This window comes from Salvelinus alpinus, chromosome 18 (genome assembly GCF_045679555.1).
Source record: "Salvelinus alpinus chromosome 18, SLU_Salpinus.1, whole genome shotgun sequence".
Taxonomy (NCBI): Eukaryota; Metazoa; Chordata; class Actinopteri; order Salmoniformes; family Salmonidae; genus Salvelinus; species Salvelinus alpinus.
This window is the reverse complement of record NC_092103.1, coordinates 20,236,502-20,260,322: the sequence shown is the minus strand read 5'-3', so window position 1 is coordinate 20,260,322 and position 23,821 is coordinate 20,236,502. Positions and strand designations below refer to the sequence as shown.

General features: G+C 45.7%; 1 protein-coding gene across 11 annotated transcripts in view; it reads left to right on the top strand.

The window, feature by feature from the left end:
• Positions 1 to 23,387, top strand: part of prrc2b (proline-rich coiled-coil 2B) — a 40,773-nt gene extending 17,386 nt beyond the window's left edge. For 2 of the 11 annotated variants that reach the window (XM_071350591.1, XM_071350588.1), the window contains exons 9-30: positions 158 to 327; positions 442 to 523; positions 614 to 773; positions 3,110 to 3,455; positions 4,577 to 4,758; positions 5,153 to 5,360; positions 5,545 to 7,888; positions 8,103 to 8,269; positions 8,407 to 8,516; positions 10,473 to 10,614; positions 10,783 to 11,147; positions 11,328 to 11,429; positions 11,612 to 11,804; positions 11,937 to 12,034; positions 16,943 to 17,305; positions 17,449 to 17,616; positions 17,824 to 17,862; positions 18,013 to 18,092; positions 18,403 to 18,475; positions 18,760 to 18,891; positions 19,203 to 19,412; positions 20,952 to 23,387. In XM_071350591.1, the coding sequence (XP_071206692.1) occupies positions 158 to 327; positions 442 to 523; positions 614 to 773; positions 3,110 to 3,455; positions 4,577 to 4,758; positions 5,153 to 5,360; positions 5,545 to 7,888; positions 8,103 to 8,269; positions 8,407 to 8,516; positions 10,473 to 10,614; positions 10,783 to 11,147; positions 11,328 to 11,429; positions 11,612 to 11,804; positions 11,937 to 12,034; positions 16,943 to 17,305; positions 17,449 to 17,616; positions 17,824 to 17,862; positions 18,013 to 18,092; positions 18,403 to 18,475; positions 18,760 to 18,891; positions 19,203 to 19,412; positions 20,952 to 21,077 (5,860 nt within the window). In that variant the 3' untranslated portion in view covers positions 21,078 to 23,387. Of the gene's footprint in view, positions 1 to 157; positions 328 to 441; positions 524 to 613; positions 774 to 3,109; positions 3,456 to 4,576; positions 4,759 to 5,152; positions 5,361 to 5,544; positions 7,889 to 8,102; positions 8,270 to 8,406; positions 8,517 to 10,472; positions 10,615 to 10,782; positions 11,148 to 11,327; positions 11,430 to 11,611; positions 11,805 to 11,936; positions 12,035 to 16,942; positions 17,306 to 17,448; positions 17,617 to 17,823; positions 17,863 to 18,012; positions 18,093 to 18,402; positions 18,476 to 18,759; positions 18,892 to 19,202; positions 19,437 to 20,951 lie in introns of those variants that run through there. The other 9 variants (XM_071350592.1, XM_071350594.1, XR_011668781.1 and 6 more) reach the window with 9 other exon arrangements.
• Positions 23,388 to 23,821: the final 434 nt, after the last annotated feature.

Here is a 23,821-nt window from a genome sequence, read left to right as displayed (position 1 = left end):
TGTCACCTGCATATGCCTACTGTCTGGAAGCGATGCTCAGTTAAAATAATGAAAGATTAAATGGATAATACAATTGAAGATTCTGTGAATTCTTTTGTTTTCTTTGCAAAAATAATCGCAGATCTCTCACCTCCCCATGTTCCTATTCTCCTTGTAGTGGTGAGGTTAGGAGAGAAGAAAACCGCTTCATCCGTGGGCCCTCTCGCAACCCCTCCTCCAGACCCATCCGTCGGCCCGGTGACAGACCCCCTCGTCCGGCCATCATCAACCCAGAGGACCTGAAGGATCTGGACGAGCTGGACAACGACTGTGAAGACGGCTGGGCAGGTGGGGGGGCTTTCTGTTATCGCATCATACAAAGACCGAAACAGCATTTCTGTGCATGTGCCGCAGCGGAACTAGATTGACCTTGATAAAAATGTTGCTCTCTTACCATTCCAGGTATCCATGAAGAAGTGGATTATGGCGAGAAACTCAAGTTCAGTGACGATGAGGAGGAGCACGCCGAAAAGAACAAGATGTGGTGAATAGAATATTGTTGGTGTTATTTCTATAGTTTTAAGAGCAGTGACCTTGTAGCAGTGACTGATTGTGAGCTCTATCTCTGACCCAGGGCTGAATGGGAGAACCAGCGTCGCGAGCACCAGTTGTCGCTGAGCTCAGGAGAGGGGGCGTACCCCCAGGAGGGCCCTGAGGAGGAGGCTTACCTGGCCTTCCAGGAGCAGATGGCCCACAGGAAGACCAACAGCAGGTTCCCCTCTGGAGAACCACAGGTAAGGTCGTACCTGAGTCCACTATGCCTCAGACTGCTACCCTTGCCTTGTTCCCCTATCCTTCAATACCACTGATCTCTGAAGTTTTGAGTTTAAAGAAATATGGCAGAAGCCTGTCCAGTCATTTCACCTATCAGTGGTCATGAAGTCTTCAGACAATGCACATGACTATTATCAATAACCCTTGATTGAAATAAGACTCAACAAATCGCCTTGTAGTGATTTAAAAAGTGAATGTTTAATTACAACTTCCAGGGTAAAAATGCAGAAGCACATATGGAGATATGGTGGAGGTCACTAAGATTAACTAATGTTTAGGCATTAACTTCTTCGGGGTAGGGGGCAGTGTTTGGATGACTGAGGTGCCCAAAGTAAACTGCCTGTTACTCAGGCCCAGAAGCTAGGATATGCATTTAATTGGTTATTATTGGATAGAAAGTTTTTAAACTGTTAAAATAATGTCTGAGTATAACAGAACTGATTTGGCAGGCGAAAACCCGAGGAGAATTCATCCGGAATTATTTTTTTGAGCTCACGACTCATTATAATGGCTGTCTATGGGAATATAAAAGAAATACCTCCCAGATTGCAGTTCCTAGGGCTTCCAGCAGATGTCAACAGTCTTTAGAAAGAGTTTCAGGCTTGTTTATTGAAAAATTAGCTAGAATTTGTCGTTTTTGTAAGTGGCTCCCATTTTGGCTGTAGTGTTGTGGCTCACATGGATGAGGGCGCGCACTTTGTTATTTATCTCGGTAATGAACATACTATTCTCCGTCTTAAATTTGATTCGTTTATTTACATATTAGGGTACCTGAGGATTGATTAGAAACGTTGTTTGACTTGTTTGGACAAAGTTTATTGGTCACTTTTGGGATTAATTTGTATGCATTTTGAACGAGGGAAACCGGTGGATTACTGAGTCAAGCGCACCAACTAAACTGACTTTTTGGGATATAAAGAAGGACCATTTGTGATGTAGCTGGGACCCTTTGGATTGCAAACAGAGGAAGATATTCAAGGGTAAGTGATTTATTTTATTGCTATTTCTGACTTTCACTGCTTGGTTGGAAAATGTATGTAATGCTTTTGTACGCGGGGCGTTGTCCTCAGATAATCGCATGGTGTGCTTTCGCCGTAAAGCCTTTTTGAAATCTGACAAAGCGGCTGGATTAACTTCACTAGGGTAGGGGGCACTATTTTCACTTCCGGATGAAAAGCGTGCCCAAAGTAAACTGCCTGCTACTCAGGCCCAGAAGCTAGGATATGCATATAATTGGTAGATTTGGATAGAAAACACTATAGTTTCCAAAACTGTTAAAATAATGTCTGTGAGTATAACAGAACTAATTTGGCAGGAAGTGGGATTTTTTAATGTCTGTAGTTTTCTATTGAATGCCATTACAGTATCCATTGATTTAGGACTCAAATTGACTCACTTCCTATGGCTTCCACTAGATGTCAACAGTCTTAAGAAATTGTTTCATGCTTGTATTCTGAAAAATGAGAGAGTAGGACTACTCTGAATGAGTGGACCCTACAGTGTCCCAGAGGTTTTTCATGCGCTCGACTGAGAGTGCGCCTTTCTTGTTTACCTTTTATATTGACAACGTTATTGTCCGGTTGAAATATTATAAATTATTTCGGCTAAAAACAACCTGAGGATTGATTATAGACATCGTTTGACATGTTTCTACGAACTTTACGGATACTATTTGGATTTTTCGTCTGCATGTTGTGACTGCGTTTGAGCCTGTGGATTACTGAAGGTTTTTTGGATATTAACAGGGACTTTATCGAACAAAACAAACATTTTATTGAGTAAATGGGAGTCTTGTGAGTGCAACCATATGAAGGTCATCAAAGGTAAGTGATTAATTTTATCGCTATTTCTGACTTGTGTAACTCCTCTACTTGGCTGGTAACTGTTTGTAATGATTTGTCTAATGGGCGCTGTTCTCAAATAATCGCATGGTATGTTTTTGCCGTAAAGCCTTTTTGAAATCTGAGACCGTGGTTGGATTAACAAGAAGTTAATCTTTAAATCGATGTATAACACTTGTATGTATAACAAATCGATGTATAACACTTATGAATTTTTATAATGAGTATTTCTGTTTTTGAATTTGGCGCTCTGCAATTTCACTGGATGTTGGCCAGGTGGGACGGTAACGGTAGACGGTAGCACCTACCCCAAAGAGGTTAAAGCATAAAGAGTACATACACCTGTAGGAAGAGAACAATTGAGTCACATTTAAATGCGTGTGTCTTAAGTCCATTGTACACAACCCATGTAGTCCCCACATTAACACCCGAACCCTCCTCTGTGGCGTCTCTAGGCCCAGCAGAAGAGCTCCGGGCCTGGCATGGCCCACCAGGGTGAACCCCTGGACGACCAGGAGGAGCGCCAGGGCCCTGCCCGGGCCAAGTTTGTATCACCGGAACTCTCGGAGGCAGTGGAGAGAGCTCGTCGGCGCAGGGAGGAGGAGGAGAGACGCGCCCGTGAGGAGAGACTCGCCGCCTGCGCCGAGAAGCTCAAGAGGCTAGACGAGAGGTTTGGGAAGACGGAGAGACAGTTGTCAAGGTCTGAGGATGGAGTGAAGGATGCAGAGAGCAAGGAGGCAGCACTGTCTCCTGGGAGAGAGAGCAAAACCCACCAGGAGAGCTGGCAATATGGCACGAAAGGTAACACCAAACCACCATTAGTGTTTGTTTAGTAAACATTTTTTTATTCAGATTGATCAGTTGAAAATACTAACTTGCAATTCTCAGTCATAGTGTGCACTTACCGTTGAAATTGAGCATTTTACTGAATGGCTATTACTGAATGACTTGTAGGAAACATACAGGGTTGCCAGGTCTAACTAAAATTTCTAGCCCAATGGTATCTGAACCTGCCCACAAGGCCTGAAAACTAGGCCCCCAAAAATGTTTGCCACGAGAGTTGCCAAATTTATCCAATAAACCCTTTCCCCATAATGTTATTGAGCGAATTAAGAAGGAATATCGATGTCATTTTTAATGATGTAGGTTAAGAAGCAAATTTCGGTTTTCCATCAAAATAATTATTGCGAATTTAAGAACATATTGCAAGGGAAAATATGAATTGCCCTTATTAATCTCTCCAGATCATTTTCCATCAATGGATGTCGATTTAACTTGTTTTGACTGCTATGATTAAGCAATAAGGCCAGAGGAGGTGTGGTATAGGCTAAAGGCTGTTCTTAGGACATAAGATTAGTTGACATTAGAATGCAGTCTACTTTAAACCACCTCCTGGGTGAATTTATCCAAAGAGCTCTAGTGCTCCTGAAGTAGTTTTCTAATGCTTTGTCGCTGTTATATCAGTTTTAGCGCGTTAGAAGGTTTTATGGAAAAGGTCGTCTCCGTAATGACCAATCTACAACTGGTAAAAAGTTGTCATGACGTGTGCGCATGCTGCTGTCTCCGTGACTCAACTGCCTCTGCTGCAGCACTCTCTCAACCTGTGCTCTCAACACACACACAACCCTTCGGCCCTCCCCCTCTCCACCATTCACTCACTCAATAACAGCTTGCTCACTGCCTGATAGTCAGCAGCAGCAGGTCACAGTGAAATGTATATATTTTTTAAGAGAAATACCATGGTGGCCGCTGTACAATTTAGAAGTAGCCCAAAAACCTGCCACCCGTGACAAATACATTTTCACCCGCGACACCGTTTTCAAAGTAGTCCAATTTGGCTTGAAAACTGCAAACATGGCAACACTGGAAACATGGGTAGCTATGTAAAAGTAGGATTATAACCCTCTCCTCTCCTGTCCCAGACACTGAGTGTCCCTTGGAGCACTCCCCCGGCCAGCAGGACTACAGGGAAGAGGGCACCTTGGGCTTCGCCCCCTACCGCATTGAGGACGATGGCGGGGCTGATCCCACTTCTCCCCTGCCCGACTACACAAACCACCAGGCCTCCAAGCCCCTCCCGCCCCGCTTCCAAAAGCAGCAGCAGGTGAGCCGACCGGCCGACGCCATCTAATGCTTTCCCAGCAGCCCCTTCCCTCCAGCCCCAAAAATCCTTATCCCCTCCCTAATTCCTGGGCGGATTAGCGGCTTGAGAAAGGCCCGTCAGAGTTCACAGGAGCAGGTGTTTTCCGTAACAACGATCGTTGGGTATTATGAAGGGGGCCAACGGGTGTGTTTTGTTTTATTCTGTTGTGTAGTGTTTTAATGAGATCTGTGGTGGATGCACAGCAATGGGCAATTGACAAAACAGGAAATAACCACTCGCTGCATATAGTACACTTCTTTAAATGCATTTGGTCACTTTTTTTAATGTGAGGAGAATAATTGTACCAGTGTGTGAACATAATGGGTTCATGCTCTGTCGTCCCTCCACCTCTCAGGACCAAGTGTATAAAATGCAGCACTGGCAGCAGCAGCAGTCTGGCCACCCCGCCCCCTCTGGCTCCAGCCACCCCCCGAGGGGGTACTACCCCCCACACATGCTGGGCTTCGACCCCCGCTGGATGATGATGCCCCCTTTCTTGGACCCCCGCATGGCCCAGGGCCGCTCCCCTGTGGACTACTACCCCAACGCTGTCCACTCTTCAGGTGAGACCTGAGAAAATAGTATTGTTTTACTAAAGGGAATGATGAATTTCCTGATTTCATTTCTTAATTCACTTTTTTAGTTTAGTGACATCATTGTCAAACTTTATAGATTGATATGGATCTCCAAATAATCCTGCATCTGTATCATCTCTAACTGTAGAATACCACCTCTGTGTTTGCGTAGGAATGATGAAATCGATGATGCAGCCAGACCACCTGAACAGCCCAGGGTCCGCCTCTGACGATGGCTGCCATCCCAGCATGCATCAGGAGAGGAGGGCCCCCTCCACCGAGCCCTACCCCGTGTGGAACCAAGATGGCTACCCCCCTCGCAGTTTCACCCCACCCTACCAGAGACAGCACGAGAGCTCAGACAGGAGCCAGCCAGACGACCGGAGTGACAGGACATGTTCCCAGCAGGACTTGTACGAAGAGAGTGGCAACGAGTGCCTAGACCACCCATCTGGTGACCTCTCCCATCAGGCCTACCACCAGAGCAAAGATCCCGACAGGGATCACCACCCGCACGACCAAGGCCTGCTCTCCTCAGCCCCGAGCCGGCCCCAGCAGCCGCATGCAGACAGCGACTACCCCAAACAGGAGCCCAAAGACAGGTACCTGAAGGACGGCACTGAACCCTGTGATGAAGTTTTCGACACCTCCAAGGAAAAGGTTTTTGACTCAGACTTCCATAGGCGAGATGGAGGCCAGAAGAAGGAAGTTGGTGTTGGTGGTCAGAACCAGTGGTCTGATCCTGGCTCCAGCTCCCCTGCCAGCAGTGTAAGCCAGCCCTCTGAGACTGGCGGTAGGACCCTGACCCGTAGGACCGGTCCCATCAAGAAGCCTGTGCTAAAGGCCCTCAAAGTGGAGGACAAGGAGAACGAGAAGCCCAAAGTGGAGGCTGAGGAGAAGGTAGTCCCTTACCGCTTGGAAAAGGAGGTGCTCACCAACGTATATGACCTGAAGAAAGACAACCAACCCCTAGTAAGTAACAGACGCTCGGCCTCGCCTGCTATCGAGAAGCAGCCAGAAGAGAAGCAACAACCACCAGCTCCTGCTAAAATAGAGCGGCCAGCCAGTACCCACAGTGAGGATTTGCCGAAGGAGAACAGCTGGGACAGCGGAAAGAGCCAGTCCTCCAGAGACAGCCAGGAGAGCAGGGAGCCTGGTGCACCACGACGCAACAACTGGATCTTCATCGATGAGGAGCAGGCCTTTGCCGGAGCCAGGGGAACGGGTAGAGGTCGGAGCCGTGGCGGCTTCAGGGAGTTCAGTTCCAGAGGAGACCGTGGTGGCCGGGGAGGCCGAGAGAACCCCAGAGGAGGCTACAACAACAATATCAACAGCAGAGACGCCGCTGGAACCCAGAGACCAGGCAGAGGCAGAGGACTGCCCAGGGACTTTGTCAAGGTGGAGGACCTGCAGAGGGGGAAGCCGAGGAGGCGCAACGTCAGCGAGACTCTGAGCGAGACCTCAGAGTACGAGGAGCTGCCCAAGCGGCGACGCCAGAAGGGCTCTGAAAACGGAGAGGGTGGCAGCTACCCAGAGCAGGGAGAGACCAGGAAGGCGGACCGAGACTCTTGGAGGTCCAACAAGGTGTACACGGAAGAACAGGCGGCCAGTGACGCCCGCGACAAGGCCAAAGCCAGCAGCAGGGGGTTCGGAGGCTTCGGCCGCTCGCTGCCTCCCAGACTCGATACTGGCAGGGGCTACAACACCAGCCGAGGGTTCAACAATGGCTCCAGAGACATCTCCACCTGGAGGGGGCGGGGGACTCAGTTTGGCAGTGGCGGTGGGCCCATGCAGGAGAACGGCTACGGCTTGGGCACCGAGACCTATTCCAGGAGACCACCTGCAGAGCGTGAGCCCCTCAAATACACCCCCAAGTTTACTGGCTCTACCGGTTCCTTCATGGAGAACGGCGCTGAGGACCGCAGCGGGGAGGGCGAGTACTACATCGACAGCGACAACCCTGGACAACAGCCGTTGAGAAGACGGAGGCCGCCGCGCCAGGACAAGCCCCCGCGTTTCCGCCGACTACGTCAAGAGAGGGAGCCCGGCAGCGGCCAGTGGACCAGCGATGAGTACATCAACGGATCAGAAGGATTCGCGAACCCCTGGCCGAGCCGCTCCAAGGAGGGAGGTAAAGAGGACGGCTGGTCCAGTGGCCACTACTCCGGAGGGGGTGGTAGGTCCGGTGGTCAGCACGGCCAGGCGGAGGACTGGGAGACTGGCTCAGAGAACAGCGACTTCAGCGACTGGAGGGAGAAGCGTGGTGGAGGGCAGCAGCAGCAGGCCCACGGGGGAGATGTGCACTCAGACTCAGGCCACGGAGATCCTGGGTCTGGAGAGAAGAGGGAGCTGGCCAAGAGGAGTTTCTCCAGCCAGCGCCCCCTGGTGGACCGGCAGAACAGGAAGGGTGAGGTGGATGGGAACAAGATGACACGCTCTTCAGAGAACCCTAACGCTCTGCCCTCCTGTAACAGGAACGACGGCTGGCAGAATGGAGGGTCCTCCAACCATAAGAGGTGAGTACTGTGCTAACTTTGGCTTATGCAACCTTGATGTGAGAACGTTCATCAAAACTGTTGATATTGTTTTGTCTTGACTTAATTGTTTCAAAACATTCTCAAGACATCAATATACTGGAGTTTCTAAAAACAAACCTTAGCAACACTTTCACACAATAATATGTTTTAAGTGGTAACACCTGACTCATGGAATGTCTCTCCCTGATTCCAGCAGGAGCCCAGAGGAGTCAGGCCCAGTCTACAATGTTGAGCAGTCTGAGGAGGGCCACAAGGCCAACGAACCCTCGGGGAAGAAGCTGGACAAGGAGCTGAAGCCCAGGTCTGTGAAGGGAGACCTGGCCAAACCACTGTCTCAGTACGACCTCAACAGCTACCCCAGTGAGTATGCCAGGCACCAACTTCATAGTAACACATACTTTGAGTCAATTAAGCAAGGCTCAAATTAATTCTAAACCAGGGGTCTCAACCTGGTGGGCCAGATGACTGATTTAATGTGGCACACGTGTTTCTTCCAGTTGAGGGGGATTCTGGGGGTCCTAGTCTAGACGGGTTCCAAGACCTGTCCAAGAAACAGCTGCGGCGCCCACAGGAAGACGACAGAAGGAGAAAGGAACAAGGAGCTCCTGTAAGTTGACAGAACATTCAAATAAGCCTGATACATTTAAATAAAACTAACAATCAGCACAAGAGCTTTGGGTGTCTAGAGAATAGACCCAGTTTTGAGTAAAATCTAAAATAATTCCAAATCAAATCAAAGTTTATTTGTCACGTGCGCCGAATACTTACTTACAAGCTCTAACCAATAGTGCAAAAAAGGTATTAGGTGAACAATAGGTAAGTAATGAAATAAAACGACAGTAAAAAGACTGGCTATATACAGTAGAGGCTATAAAAGTAGCAAGGCTACATAGTCACTGGTTAGTCAGGCTGATTGAGGTAGTATGTACATGTATATATGGTTAAAGTGACTATGCATATATGATGATCGGAGAGTAGCAGTAGCGTAAAAGAGGGGTTGGTAGGTGTCCCGGTTAGCCAATGTGCGGGAGCACTGGTTGGTCGGCCCAATTGAGGTAGTATGTACATGAATGTATAGTTTAAGTGACTATGCATATATGATAAACAGAGTAGCAGCAGCGTAAAAAGAGGGTTGGGGGGGGCACACAATGCAAATAGTCCGGGTAGCCATTTGATTACCTGTTCAGGAATCTTATTGCTTGGGGGTAAAAACTGTTGAGAAGCCTTTTTGTCCTAGACTTGGCACTCCCGTACCGCTTGCCATGCGGTAGTAGAGAGAACAGTCTATGGCTGGGGTCTTTGACAATTTTTAGGGCTTTTCTCTGACACCGCCTGGTGTAGAGGTCCTGGATGGCAGGTAGCTTAACCCCAGTGATGTACTGGGCCGTACGCACTACCCGCTGTAGTGATTTGCGGTCAGAGGCCGAGCAATTGCCGTACCAGGCAGTGATGCAACCAGTGAGGATGCTCTCGATGTTGCAGCTGTAGAACCTTTTGAGGATCTCAGGACCCATGCCAAATCTTTTTAGTTTCCTGAGGGGGAATAGGCTTTGTCGTGCCCTCTTCATGACTGTCTTGGTGTGTTTGGACCATTCTAGTTTGTTGTTGATGTGGACACCAAGGAACTTGAAGCTCTCAACCTGCTCCACTACAGCCCTGTCGATGGGGGCGTGCTCGGTCCTCCTTTTCCTGTCGTCCACAATCATCTCCTTAGTCTTGATTACGTTGAGGGATAGGTTGTTATTCTGGCACCACCCGGCCAGGTCTCTGACCTCCTCCCTATAGGCTGTCTTGTCGTTGTCGGTGATCAGGCCTACCACTGTTGTGTTGTCTGCTAACTTAGTGATGGTGTTCGAGTCGTGCCTGGCCCTGCAGTCGTGGGTGAACAAGGAGTACAGGAGGGGACTGAGCACGCACCCCTGTGGAGCTCCAGTGTTGAGGATCAGCGTGGCAGATGTGTTGCTACCTACCCTCACCACCTGGGGGTGGCCTGTCAGGAAGTCCAGGATCCAGTTGCAGAGGGTGGTGTTTAGTCCCAGGATCCTTAGCTTATTGATGAGCTTTGAGGGCACTATGGTGTTGAACGCTGAGCTGTAGTCATTGAATAGCATTCTCACATAAGTGTTCCTTTTGTCCAGGTGGGAAAGGGCAGTGTGGAGTGCAATAGAGATTGCATCATCTGTGGATCTGTTGGGCCGGTATGAAAATTGGAGTGGGTCTAGGGTTTCTGCGGTAATGGTGTTGATGTGAGCCATTACCAACCTTTCAAAGCACTTCGTGGCTATGGACTTGAGTGCTACGGGTCTGTAGTCATTTAGGCAGGTTGCCTTTGTGTTCTTGGGCACAGGGACTATGGTGGTCTGCTTGAAACATGTTGGTATTACAGACTCAATCAGGGACATAATTGCTAATGGATTCATGCAAGCAGAGATATTTCTTTAACAACATAGTTTTTTCCTAAATATCTCAATCATATATTATGTTAAGTATAGTTGTACATGACTTGAGGTGCTGTGTTGTACTTAATCTATGGGAAAAAAACTATTCCTTTGCCACACTGCAGGTTCCAGGAAAGAACAGACCGATCACCTCCAAGATGCCCCCGCGGTTTGCCAAGAAGCAGGGTGGCATGACCATTGATCAGCCAGAAGAGGGACTCTCTGCCAACAATCTGGGCACAGAAATCTGGGAGACTAACAGCTCAGGTAGGAGTAGGGGCAACACCCCAGCCTTCACACACCTCATCTTCCACCCCATCTGATAACTGTTTCCCATACTCAGCTTTTCCCTCCAAACTACATAGGAACATTCTTGTGTTGTCAACTGTATAACATAATACATTGGTTCTTACATTGTTCTATTCCTTCCCTCAGCTCTGTCAATACAGTCATCTGGAGGAGATTCGTGGACCAAGCAGGTCTCCTTCACAGGCAGCGAGCCCAACTCTGAGGATTCTGACGCGGGCCTTGAGCAGAGCAAGGAGCAGCACAAGCCTGGCCCCATCGGCAACGAACGTTCACTCAAGCACCGCAAAGGCTCGGAGGGTGTGGAGCGTCTGGAGGGGAGGCCCATCACGCCCGTCAACGGCGTGGACCTCCACGTGGACACGGTGCTGCCCGTGCCACCCATCGAGTTTGGTGTCAGTGCCAAGGACTCTGACTTTAGTCTGCCACCCGGTTCCACCCCAGTGCCCTTGTCCAACCCTATCGCCAAGCTGCAGGACGCCCTCGTCAGCAACGTGAGTACAAATATACTGAGTTCAACTAGATTCCCATTGTCACCTCATGATTATAAGGTGGGCTATTAGTGCTGCACTTGAAGTGGCTTGACAAGATAAATATCATAAATGAGATGTAAAATGGACAAAAGATGTCATTGGCTAGTTGTTGATGTGTTAATAACCTTTGTGTGTGTGTAGCCGGCCCTGACCCAGGCCATTCCCATGCTGCGTAGAGACCACCTACAGCCTGGCATCAACCTCAACCCCATCTCTTTCCCCAGTGCTGACCTCACACTCAAGGTACACACCCCACTGCCTCACACTCTCCACACATCTCTAAAAACACTAGTCTTGTTAAAGAAATGTAACTCTCAGTTACCGACCTGGCTAAGTAAAGGTTAGATCAAATAAACGTTAGTAAACACAAAAGATTTTGTGTAATTTTACCGATCATTTCTATCCCTTCGTCCCCTCTTTCTCAGATGGAGTCGGCCCGTAAGGCGTGGGAGAACTCCCAGTCTCTCCCCGAGCAGGGCTCTCCTGGTGGGGGTACCACTGGCGCCCAGCCCCCTTGCAGCGTGGGCTCCTCCAGCGGGGTGAGCTACAGCTCTTTCGGAGGGGTGTCCATGCCCCCCATGCCCATTGCCTCCGTGGCGCCTTCCATGTCCATGCAGGGTAAGAGGACACTCGCACATTAAACATTGACATTATTGCTATATTTGCCAAAAGACTATGCGTTGTATGAAATGTAAATCTGTGCATTATTATTATACTTTTGAAATAACAATTGTATTTCCGTCTCTGTAGGTAACCATGTCCCCCCGCTGTATCTGGACGGCCATGTCTTTCCCAGCCAGCCTCGTCTGGTGCCCCCAACCATGACCCAGCAGCAGAGCTACCAACAGGTACTACACTTACAAGTATAGGGTTTTACAGGATTTTATTCCAATTATTTTTCTTCTTTATATACACTACCGTTCAAAAGTTTGGGGTCACTTGGAAATGTCCTTGTTTTTGAAAGAAAAGTAAATTTTTTCGTCCGTTTAAAATAACACCAAATTGATCAGAAATACAGTGTAGACATTGTTAATTTTGTAAATGACAATTGTAGCTGGAAACGGCTGATTTTTTAAAATGGAATATCTACATAGGCATACAGAGGCCCATTATCAGCAACCATCACTCCTGTGTTCCAATGGCATGTTGTTTTAGCTAATCCAAGTTTATCATTTTAAAAGTCTAATTGATCATTAGAGAAAACCCTTTTGCAATTATGTTAGCACAGCTGAAAACTGTTGTCCTGATTTAAAGAAGCAATAAAACGGTCCTCCTTTAGACGAGTTGAGTATCTGGAGCATCAGCGGGTTTAATTACAGCCTCAAAATGACCAGAAACAAATAACATCTATTCTTGTTCTGAGAAAGGAAGGCTATTCCATGCTAGAAATTGACAAGAAACTGAAGATCTCGTACAATGCTGTGTACTACTCCCTTCACAGAACAGCGCAAACTGTCTCTAACCAGAATAGACAGAGAAGTGGGAGGCCCCGGTGCACAACTGAGCAAGAGGACAAGTACAGTGGGGCAAAAAAGTATTTGGTCAGCCACCAATTGTGCAAGTTCTCCCACTTAAAAAGAAGTGAGAGGCCTGTAATTTTCATCATAGGTACACTTCAACTATGACAGACAAAATGAGAGAGAACAAATCCAGAAAATCACATTGTAGGATTTTTTATGAATTTATTTGCAAATTATGGTGGAAAATAAGTATTTGGTCACCTACAAACAAGCAAGATTTCTGGCTCTCACAGACCTGTAACTTCCTCTTTAAGAGGCTCCTCTGTCCTCCACTTGTTACCTGTATTAATGGCACCTGTTTGAACTTGTTATCTTATCAGTATAAAAGACACCTGTCCACAACCTCAAACAGTCACACTCCAAACTCCACTATGGCCAAGACCAAAGAGCTGTCAAAGGACACCAGAAACAAAATTGTAGACCTGCACCAGGCTGGGAAGACTGAATATGCAATAGGTAAGCAGCTTGGTTTGAAGAAATCAACTGTGGGAGCAATTATTAGGAAATGGAAGACATACAAGACCACTGATAATCTCCCTCGATCTGGGGCTCCACGCAAGATCTCACCCCGTGGGGTCAAAATGATCACAAGAACGGTGAGCAAAAATCCCAGAACCACACGGGGGGACCTAGTGAATGACCTGCAGAGAGCTGGGACCAAAGTAACAAAGCCTACCATCAGTAACACACTACGCCGCCAGGGACTCAAATCCTGCAGTGCCAGACGTGTCCCCCTGCTTAAGCCAGTACATGTCCAGGCCCGTCTGAAGTTTGCTAGAGAGCATTTGGATGATCCAGAAGAAGATTGGGAGAATGTCATATGGTCAGATGAAACCAAAATATAACTTTTTGGTAAAAACTCAACTCGTCGTGTTTGGAGGACAAAGAATGCTGAGTTGCATCCAAAGAACACCATACCTACTGTGAAGCATGGGGGTGGAAACATGCTTTGGGGCTGTTTTTCTGCAAAGGTACCAGGACGACTGATCCGTGTAAAGGAAAGAATGAATGGGGCCATGTATCGTGAGATTTTGAGTGAAAACCTCCTTCCATCAGCAAGGGCATTGAAGATGAAACGTGGCTGGGTCTTTCAGCATGACAATGATCCCAAACACACCGCCCGGGCAACGAAGGAGTGGCTTCGTAAGAAGCATTTCAAGGTCCTGGAGTGGCCTAGCCAGTCTCCAGATCTCAACCCCATAGAAATTCTTTGGAGGGAGTTGAAAGTCCGTGTTGCCCAGCAACAGCCCCAAAACATCACTGCTCTAGAGGAGATCTGCATGGAGGAATGGGCCAAAATACCAGCAACAGTGTGTGAAAACATTGTGAAGACTTACAGAAAACGTTTGACCTCTGTCATTGCCAACAAAGGGTATATAACAAAGTATTGAGAAACTTTTGTTATTGACCAAATACTTATTTTCCACCATAATTTGCAAATAAATTCATTAAAAATCCTACAATGTGATTTTCTGGATTTTTTTCTTCTCATTTTGTCTGTCATAGTTGAAGTGTACCTATTATGAAAATTACAGGCATCTTTTTAAGTGGGAGAACTTGCACAATTGGTGGCTGACTAAATACTTTTTTGCCCCACTGTACATTAGTGTCTAGTTTGAGAAACAGACGCCTCACAAGTCCTCAACTGGCAGCTTCATTAACCTCTCTAGGGTACATGGGACGCTAATGTCCCACCTGACCAACATCCAGTGAAAGTGCAGGGCGCCAAATCTCATAATTAAAATTCCTCAAACATACATGTATTATACACAATTTTAAAGATAAACTTGTTGTTAATCCCACCACATTGTCCGATTTCAAAAAGGCTTTACGACAAAAGCATACCATGCGATTATGTTAGGTCAGTACCTAGTCACAAAAAAACACAGCCATTTTTCCAGCCAAAGAGAGGAGTCACAAAAAGCAGAAATAGAGATAAAATTAATTACTAACATTTGATGATCTTCATCAGATGACACTCATAGGACTTCATGTTACACAATACATGTATGTTTTGTTCGATAAAGTTAATATTTATATCCAAAAATCTCAGTTTACATTGGCGCGTTATGTTCAGTAGTTCCAAAACATCTGGTGATTTTGCAGAGCCACATCAATTTACATAAATACTCATAATAAACATTGCTAAAAGATACAACTGTTATGCATGGAATTTTAGATCCACTTCCCCTTAATGCAACCGCTGTGTCAGATTAAAAATAAATGTATTATAAAAAAAAAAAAATTAAGCACACCATGCAATAATCTGAGTACAGTGCTCAGACACTAAATCAAGCCATACAGATATCCGCCATGTTGTGGAGTCAACAGAAGCCAGAAATAGCATTATACATTTTCACTTACCTTTGATGATCTTCATCAGAATGCACTCCCAGGATTTCCAGTTCGACAATAAATGTTTGTTTTGTTCGATAATGTCCATCATTTATGTCCAAATACCTCCTTTTTGTTAGCGCGTTTAGCCCAGTAATCCAAATTCATGAGGCGCCATCACTAGGTCCAGACGAAAAGTCAAAAAGTCCCGTTACAGTCCATAGAAACATGTCAAACAATGTATAGAATCAATCTTTAGGATGTTTTTAACATAAATCTTCAATAATGTTCCAACCGTAGAATTCCTTTGTCTTCAGAAATGCAATGGAACGCAAGCTAACTCATGTGAATGCGCGTCGTCAGCTCATGCCACTCTGGCAGACCTCTGACTCATTCAGCTCTCATTCCCCCCCTCCTTCACAGTAGAAGCCTCAAACAAGGTTCTAAAGACTGTTCACATCTAGTGGAAGTCTTAGGAAGTGCAATATGACCCAATTTCCACTGTTTCTTGGATCGGCAAAGAGTTGAAAAACTACAAACCTCAGATTTCCCACTTCCTGGTTGGATTTTTTCTCTGGTTTTTGCCTGCCATATGAGTTTTGTTATACACAGACATCATTCAAACAGTTTTAGAAACTTCAGTGTTTTCTATCAAAATCTACTAATAATATGAATATCCTAGCATCTAGGCCTGAGTAGCAGGCAGTTTACTCTGGGCACGCTTTTCATCCGGGCGTGAAAATACTGCCCCCTACCCCAAAGAAGTTAAATAGTACCCGCAAAACACCGGTGTCAACAGTGAAGCGGCGACTCCGGGATGCTGGCCTTCTAGGCAGATTTCCTCTGTCCAGTGTCTGTGTTCTTTTGCCCATCTTAATCTTTTTTTTGTTCTTTTTTTTTTTGGCCAGTCTGAGATATGGCTTTTTCTTTGCAACTCTGCCTAGAAGGCCAGCATCCTGGAGTCGCCTCTTCACTGTTGACGTTGAGACTGGTGTTTTGCAGGTACTATTTAATGAAGCTGCCAGTTGAGGACTTGTGAGGTGTCTGTTTCCCAAACTAGACACTAATGTACTTGTCCTCTTGCTCAGTTGTGCACCGGGGCTTCCCACTCTTTCTATTCTGGTTAGAGATAGTTTGTGCTCTTCTGTGAAGGGAGTAGTACACAGAGTTGTAGGAGATCTTCAGTTTCGTGGCAATTTCTCGCATGGAATAGCCTTCATTTCTCAGAACATGAATAGACTGACGAGTTTCAGAAGAAAGTTCTTTGTTTCTGGCCATTTTGAGCCTGTAATCGAACCCACAAATGCTGATGTTCCAGATACTCAACTAGTCTAAAGAAGGCCAGTTTTATTGCTTCTTTAATCAGGACAACAGTTTTCAGCTGTGCTTACATAATTGCAGAAGGGTTTTCTAATGATCAATTAGCCTTTTGAAATGATTAACTTGGATTAGCTAACACAACGTGCCATTGGAACACAGGAGTGATGGTTGCTGATAATGGGCCTCTGTACGCCTATATAGATATTCCATAAAAAATCGGCCATTTCCAGCTACAATAATCATTTACAACATTTAGAATGTCTACACTGTATTTCTGATCAATTTTATGTTATTTTAATGGGGGGAAAAATATGCTTTTCTTTCAAAAACAAGGACATTTCTAAGTGACCCCAAACTTTTGAACGGTAGTGTAAAAAAATAGATATATATATTTTGGGCAATAATCGGTACCTCCTGGATTTGGATTTTTTGTGATTACATGCCAAAATGCTTGATTTTGCTGGGTGAATAATGACATTTTGCATGGCAATTTGTGATGATGTCCAATTTGTCATGAAAATGCGCTGGTGGGGGGGGTAAACTGTAATATTATAATTCACTCCTTCCTGTGTGTCCACGCAGGCGGCGGCTGCCCAGCAGATCCCCATCTCCCTACACACCTCTCTGCAGGCCCAGCTCGGTCTCCGGGGAGGCCTTCCCGTCTCTCAGTCCCAGGAGATGTTCAACTCCATTCCCTCCTTCAGGTCCCAGGTGTACATGCATCCCAATCTGTCTCAGCCTAACCCCATGGTGCTGTCAGGCGGTGGCCCTCTGAAGGGGCCCTATTCGGCCTTCCCGGGCATGCAGCCATCAGACATGGTCAAGCCCCAGTCGGGCTCCCACTACCAGCCCATGAACGGCAGCCAGGCCATGGTCTATGACGGCCAGATGAACCAGGGCCCTGGCATGAGCTCCTCCCAGCTCATGGACTCCCAGCTCATCCAGGTAAGGGGAACAACTCTGTCAGTGGCACACTTAGTTTGAAGGAACAGTTTGCTTGGCTTCTAATGGAAACATTATACTCTCTTCATTCAATGTTTCAAAGGCACGAACAATGATCCTCCCTCTCTCTCGCTCTCTCGCTCCAGGTGACCATGCCCTTGCCGGGCTCCCAGCTGCGTTATGGCTCTGCCCAGCAGCACCTCATCCTGCCCCAATCCATCCAGCTCCAGCAGGGCCAGAACCTCTCCGTCGGAGCCGCCCGCAGGATGCTCCCCCCTGGCTCCCAGCCCCCTGTCATGACCGGCAGCAGAGAGGTGAGCTCCACAGACCCACCAAGTGTCCCTTCCAACAATGTTACAGCTTAACTACCCTAATGATTGGTAAATGTTAGCTCTAGGTTGGATTTGGAAACATTTCATGTATAAACAAACAAAAATGCACTTTGAATGTAGTGAAACCCATCCCTTTGAAATAGAAGGGATAGTTCACCTAAATTACAAAATTACTTGAATTTTTTGCAGAATTTCCCAATGTCTACTGGTCCGTATACTACTTACAAGGTAAGGAACAACTGTAGTGAATTTGTCATTTGGGTGAACTATCACTTTAATGCCACAACATTTCATAGATTGCACAACATTTCATAGATGGCATTGAGATGTTCTTACTTGTATATTTAATGGGGATGTTTGTTTGTTGTCCTTCTCCAGACCTCCCAGATGGAAATGAAAGGCTTCCAGTTCTCTGACAAGCCCAATCACTCCCAGGGCATGCCTGGAGGATACAACAGGTGAGCTGGAACAGCTAAATGTCACCCTGAAACTTATGTTGGATCACAAAACGTCTTCTCTTAGTTCATATCCTTATAAACGTGTTCATTTTATTGTAACATACCACAGGATTCTACATGGTTCGCTGCCAGTAAAATGTTTAGACTTGTCAAGAAACTGACAGCACAGCTGCGTTTACTTTTAGTTTTCTTCTGGTTTGTCCAATATTTAATTAAACATTTAGTGATCATATAATGGCATTAAAGTGATGATATAGATGTAATTGGAAGCTAATGGTAAATCTATCTTTTTCCCCCTCTCTCCCATCAGACCAGGGTCTGCCAGCCCCAGTGGGAAGCAGTCTGGCCCCGTGGGCCCTCTGCCTGGGCATTACACCCAGCAGGTACGACCCAACACAGTCATACACACATTAGGTACATACACGCACCTTGGTAGTACTAGTTACTGTTCACATTCTACAATCAACAACTAGGTCAACTGACAATCAAGGTCCTCGTGTGCACTTCACACACTTTCATACACACAAACACAATTTTACAGGCACTTTTACAGGCTCTTACAGTAGCAGGTACCCCCCACCCCACCACACACAAACGGTCCTGACACACAATCCCAGCTGCCCATACACACTCATATAGCCTCCCCCTCCCATTTCATTGGAAACAGAAGACCTCATCCATGCAGGCCGTTCAGCAGCGAGGCTGGGCTTGCAGTGGCCCTGGCCTGACCTGTAGTTGCTGCTACAGAGACCCGGCCACCGGCTGGTATGAGGCCCTGCTGTGCCCCCTACACGGCAAGGTTATAGAAACCTCAACTCAATCATTCTGCTTGTTCAAATCACTGTGATGTTGCACCATTTGAATGACTAATCAGTTTTGACATGCAGCTTCCCTGAACTGCTCTGGCACAATGGCCTCTCAAGACCTTAGTGTACGTTTGAGTCACGAGCATAAAGCAATTTGATGAAATGTCATTTTAGAATTCAGTCTGGAAAATATTTGTAGCTTTGCACACATCTCCGCAACCCCCTTAATATTTGCCTAAAGAAAAATAACCATGCATATATACTGAGACGTGTTGCCATGCTAACAGTGTGTGTGTTCCACCAGGTCCCCCCTCCCCAGGGCAGCATGGTTATGCACATGCGTCCCCCCACCACCGGCCCCTTTCCCACCCCCATCCAGAGACCTGTCATGCAGGTCAACAAGACAGTCATCATCCGCTCCCCCCCTTACCCCAATCCCGGGCGCGAGCCACCCCACTCCACCCCCCCCTCGGCCCCCGAGCCCACCGTCAAGGGGCCGGAGGATGGCATGAAGGTGAGCCACCCACTGTAAATATAGGTAATTAAATTTTTATCCATTTCGTTTTTTGTTTTTCTTCAATCCAATGTGCCAATGTATGAAATTAAAGCCATATATGGAGAGTTTGGTAGTTGATTATGACCTCAATTAATTTTGATTGGTTAAAATGTGTCGTGACGGGCCTCCCGGGTGGCGCAGTGGTCTAGAGCACTGCATCGCAGTGCTATGCTGCGCCACCAGAGTCTGGGTTCGCGCCCAGGCTCTGTCGCAGCCGGCCGCGACCGGGAGGTCCGTGGGGCGACGCACAATTGGCTTAGCGTCGTCCGGGCTAGGGAGGGTTTGGCCGGTAGGGATATCCTTGTCTCATCGCGCTCCAGCGACTCCTGTGGCGGGCCGGGCGCAGTGCGCGCTAACCGAGGGGGGCGGGTGCACGGTGTTTCCTCCGACACATTGGTGCGGCTGGCTTCCGGGTTGGAGGCGCGCTGTGTTAAGAAGCAGTGCGGCTTGGTTGGGTTGTGCTTCGGAGGACGCATGACTTTCGACCTTCGTCTCTCCCGAGCCCGTACGGGAGTTGTAGCGATGAGACAAGATAGTAATTACTAGCGATTGGATACCACGAAAAATTGGGGAGAAAAGGGGAGAAAATAAAAAAAATAAATAAAAAAAAAAATGTCGTGACGTCAATTACCACTGTCAGCACCTCAACTCTCCATGTCTGTTAAGAAGCAACTAGTGTCTAGCTGTCAAAGTTGCCCTGAACAGACTATATATGGCTCTGAATGAACTCAACTGGATGCACTGCTATGAACTATTGTAATTAATAATGAACATATTGCGTCATAACCAGTAATATGGTACCTGAGGTAAAAATTTCTCATCACAAGATTAATTTGTCTTTAAACTTACCTAGGGAACTGTATTTAATCAAATGGTGCTCATAGACATAGGTAGCCTAATCTTGTAGGCACGTAGTATCATTTACTGGTATATTTGGATAGGGACAAGTACAAAGACATTGAACAAACAATCGTCCGATGCATTGTAGGAGTGTTTCTGGTTTATGCTAATTTAACACCCGTCTCTAGATGGGCATTTATGGAAACAAAAGGAAAGAAATACGCAATCACACAAAATCACATATCAGTACATTATCACAATTAAATACACAAAGAAAATGTCATAGGCGATAAATAAATGCTGTAAATCAAATATACATATTTACCTCTAATATTTACAACTTGGATGTAAGAGGGTCATGTTGATAACACACAGCAAGCAGTTCATACATGAATGCTCTGGTGTTTCTTTTGAATGTGTTAAAATGTTACACAAATAATGTATTAATCTTCTCCTGTGCATATTACTTGTAGCAAAAAAAACTGATGCTTGATAATAGCTTTTTTTCTAATGGTGTCTAATTCTTGCTATTAGACCGTTTTTAAATTAGATTGTTTTAACAATTTCCCTCCTTGGTGGCATTAGTGTTATTGTTTTGTTGTCCATTTGAAAATGATATGAAATGTTAACCTTGCGTTTCTCATGTGTGTGTTTTAGAGTAAAGCCCTGCGAAATGGGCACCAGCTGGTGGGTGAGGGGAAGGCACTGTCGTGGGGCCTGATGACCAGCAAACTCCAGGAGTCCCTTCCCGGCTGGCAGGGCAAACCAGCACCATGCACCTGAGCCATCAAACCCCAGGCTGTCAAAGTGGAGGGCAAGGCATGGCAACGGACCTTCAACCTCCACCCAACCTGCCTCTGGAAGACACAACCCCGTGCACCCTCTTTCGACCCACCTCCCAGCCTTCTATTGCCAACCCCCAGATCGGGCGCCAAACTAAGGAGCAGGCAGGCATACTGTACCAACTCCCCGAACTACCAGAACCGGACACTTATTATTATTAAACACCGTGTGTGTGTGTGTGTGTGTGTGTGTGTGTGTGTGTGTGTGTGTGTGTGTGTGTGTGTGTGTGTGTGTGTGTGTGTGTGTGTATAAGCAGACTCAAGGTTCTCCTTATTTATTAACATTGTCCTTTTTCGGGAGAAGAACGGTAACAAAAAATAAATAAATGCACGTTTTCTGTGTTGCTCTGCATCTGAAAAAGGAAACGAACAGCTCCTGCCGATAGTTCACTCCTAGTTCCCCCCGTTTTTGCCACACTACTTTTTTGGACTATTGCCCAGTAGAGGAGGCAGACACTTGACATGTCACCACAAGAAAGCAAATCTGTAAGCATAAAAAACAAACGTGTCCTTTTCCCTCACTTTTTGAAGAATTTTGCTGGTAGTTTTAATCTTTTTTTTTTTAAGTAAGTAATCATCGCCTGTTTGCTCTATTATTAAAGGACTTCAAAGACAGATTTTAAGGACATCATTGTGTGTAAACATGGAAAGGTGTGAATTGGGGCGTGTCGCCCTCAGAGCCCCCTGGGGTACTTCACACAGCTCGTGAACTGTGACAAAACTGCTTCGATTTTTAGAAAATGTTTCAGTTTATTTTTTTAAAGGCTGTTTTTTGCTTTTGTTTTGTCTCCTATGTGTTTTGTAAACAGAAGCAAAAACTAGGACATTTTAGAGAAATCATCTTGCCTCATTTGAAGCTATCCTAGTGTTGATGCAGTGTGCATGTGATGTGCTGAATGTGTGTTAATCGTAGAGCCTAATCCAGGACCCTATCGCAACATTTCAAAAGACAGCGGATACTGCTGCCGTAGTGTGAGGTTTTGATCAACCGAGCTGGCAAAAAATGTGGTTTATTCTATAGTGTTGGAGTGGGGGATATCTATAGTGTTTGGGAGTGACGACGGGCTTCATTGACTTACTGTACGATCTCAACAGCTGATTGAAATGTTGCTTTTTATTGCTATACTTTTGGTTGTAATGAGTTGCTGAAATCTGAATTCACATCTGATACATGTCAAGTGCTTTTATATTCCCGCTCCTATAGTGTTTTTGTTTTTGCTCCTAGAGCTATAAAACACTTCTCTATTGTTTGTTTTTTTAACACAACTCGATGGAAAGGTGGAGGGGTTAGTGAAGGAATGAGTAGGCACACCTCCCTAGTGAACATTCAGCACCATGTAAGGCCTCTGGGGTGGCGCTAGCAATAAATGCAGCCTAACTCTCAATCAGGGTCCAAATATCTATTTTTATGTTACAATTTCACGACAAAAGAGGGTGTTTAGAATTGCTTGATGAATTGATGTACTTTCTTCGCGTAGGTTTTTTGGTGAACGCTGCAGTTGTTTTGGGCTCTCTGGAGAAGGAAATATTAAAGCATTTGTTTTGTTAGAAAAATTATATGAACTGTTGGCATCTGTGATATAAAAAAAAGGGCACTCATTTTGAAACTTACTATTCCAATGTCATAACTGGTTATAAATGTTTCTGCGTATTAATGATCCATGACACTACAAAATGTTCAGACTCATATTTTATGGCAGTGTTTCACTGACGTCTGTACATGATGCATACCTGTTCAACTATATTCAGAGTTACGGTCAGTTGGGGAGGGTGGGAGTCTAAAAACATATGTTTGATTCATATATTGTATCACTAATAAAAGGGTAAGTGTTTCAAAGGTCACTATGATGTTCTCACAGGGTGGACTGCTTTCACTTGTGGATTGGCTTATTGGACATTGTGATGGCTTTTTGCCCATCTCTACTGTGCTTTTTGCTGTGACGACCCTGTCAGTTTTTGGACAGAGACTGGAAGGTGTACACTGAAACGTCTTATACACACCTGAGAAACTTCATTTGGTTTCCGCCTGCTCTCGTCTTCACTCATTACTGTACCTACACCAAGATATCATCCTGATGCTTTTTTTGTTGGTACTTTTAGGATACATATTTCATTTGTCAGAGGACCTGTGCACTCTGGAACTGATCACACGGTCTATTTATCGTACCTGATATTTATCCTTTCAGATATGTGATCATATTCACCCTTTCCTTATTGAGAGAAAAAATAAAGCAGTTGTGCTTTTTCAAAACCCTTGTCCTTGTTAAATTTGTATTAAAGTATTTCAATTGGATGAGCAATGTATTGGCTTATGTGGAGTGTGGGGAATGAAAATATATATATATACACACACACATTCTACTGGTCAAAAATTTTAGAACACCATTTTTCCAGTTTTTATTGAAATTCACAGTTTAATGTCTAATTGTACTCTGAAATTAAAGCATAGAACAAACAATTGGAGACAAAAACAAAACGATTCCATGATTTCTTAACACAATTTTACTTTTGACTCACCAAAGTAGCCATCTTTTGCAGACATAACAACCAAGCACACTCGTGGCATTCTTTCTACAATGTAAATCAAATATTGTTCGGAAAGTTCTTCCCAACACTGTAGCAGAAGTTCCCACAAATGTGTTGTACTTGTAGGTTGCTTTGCTTCCACACTTCTGCCCAGTTCAT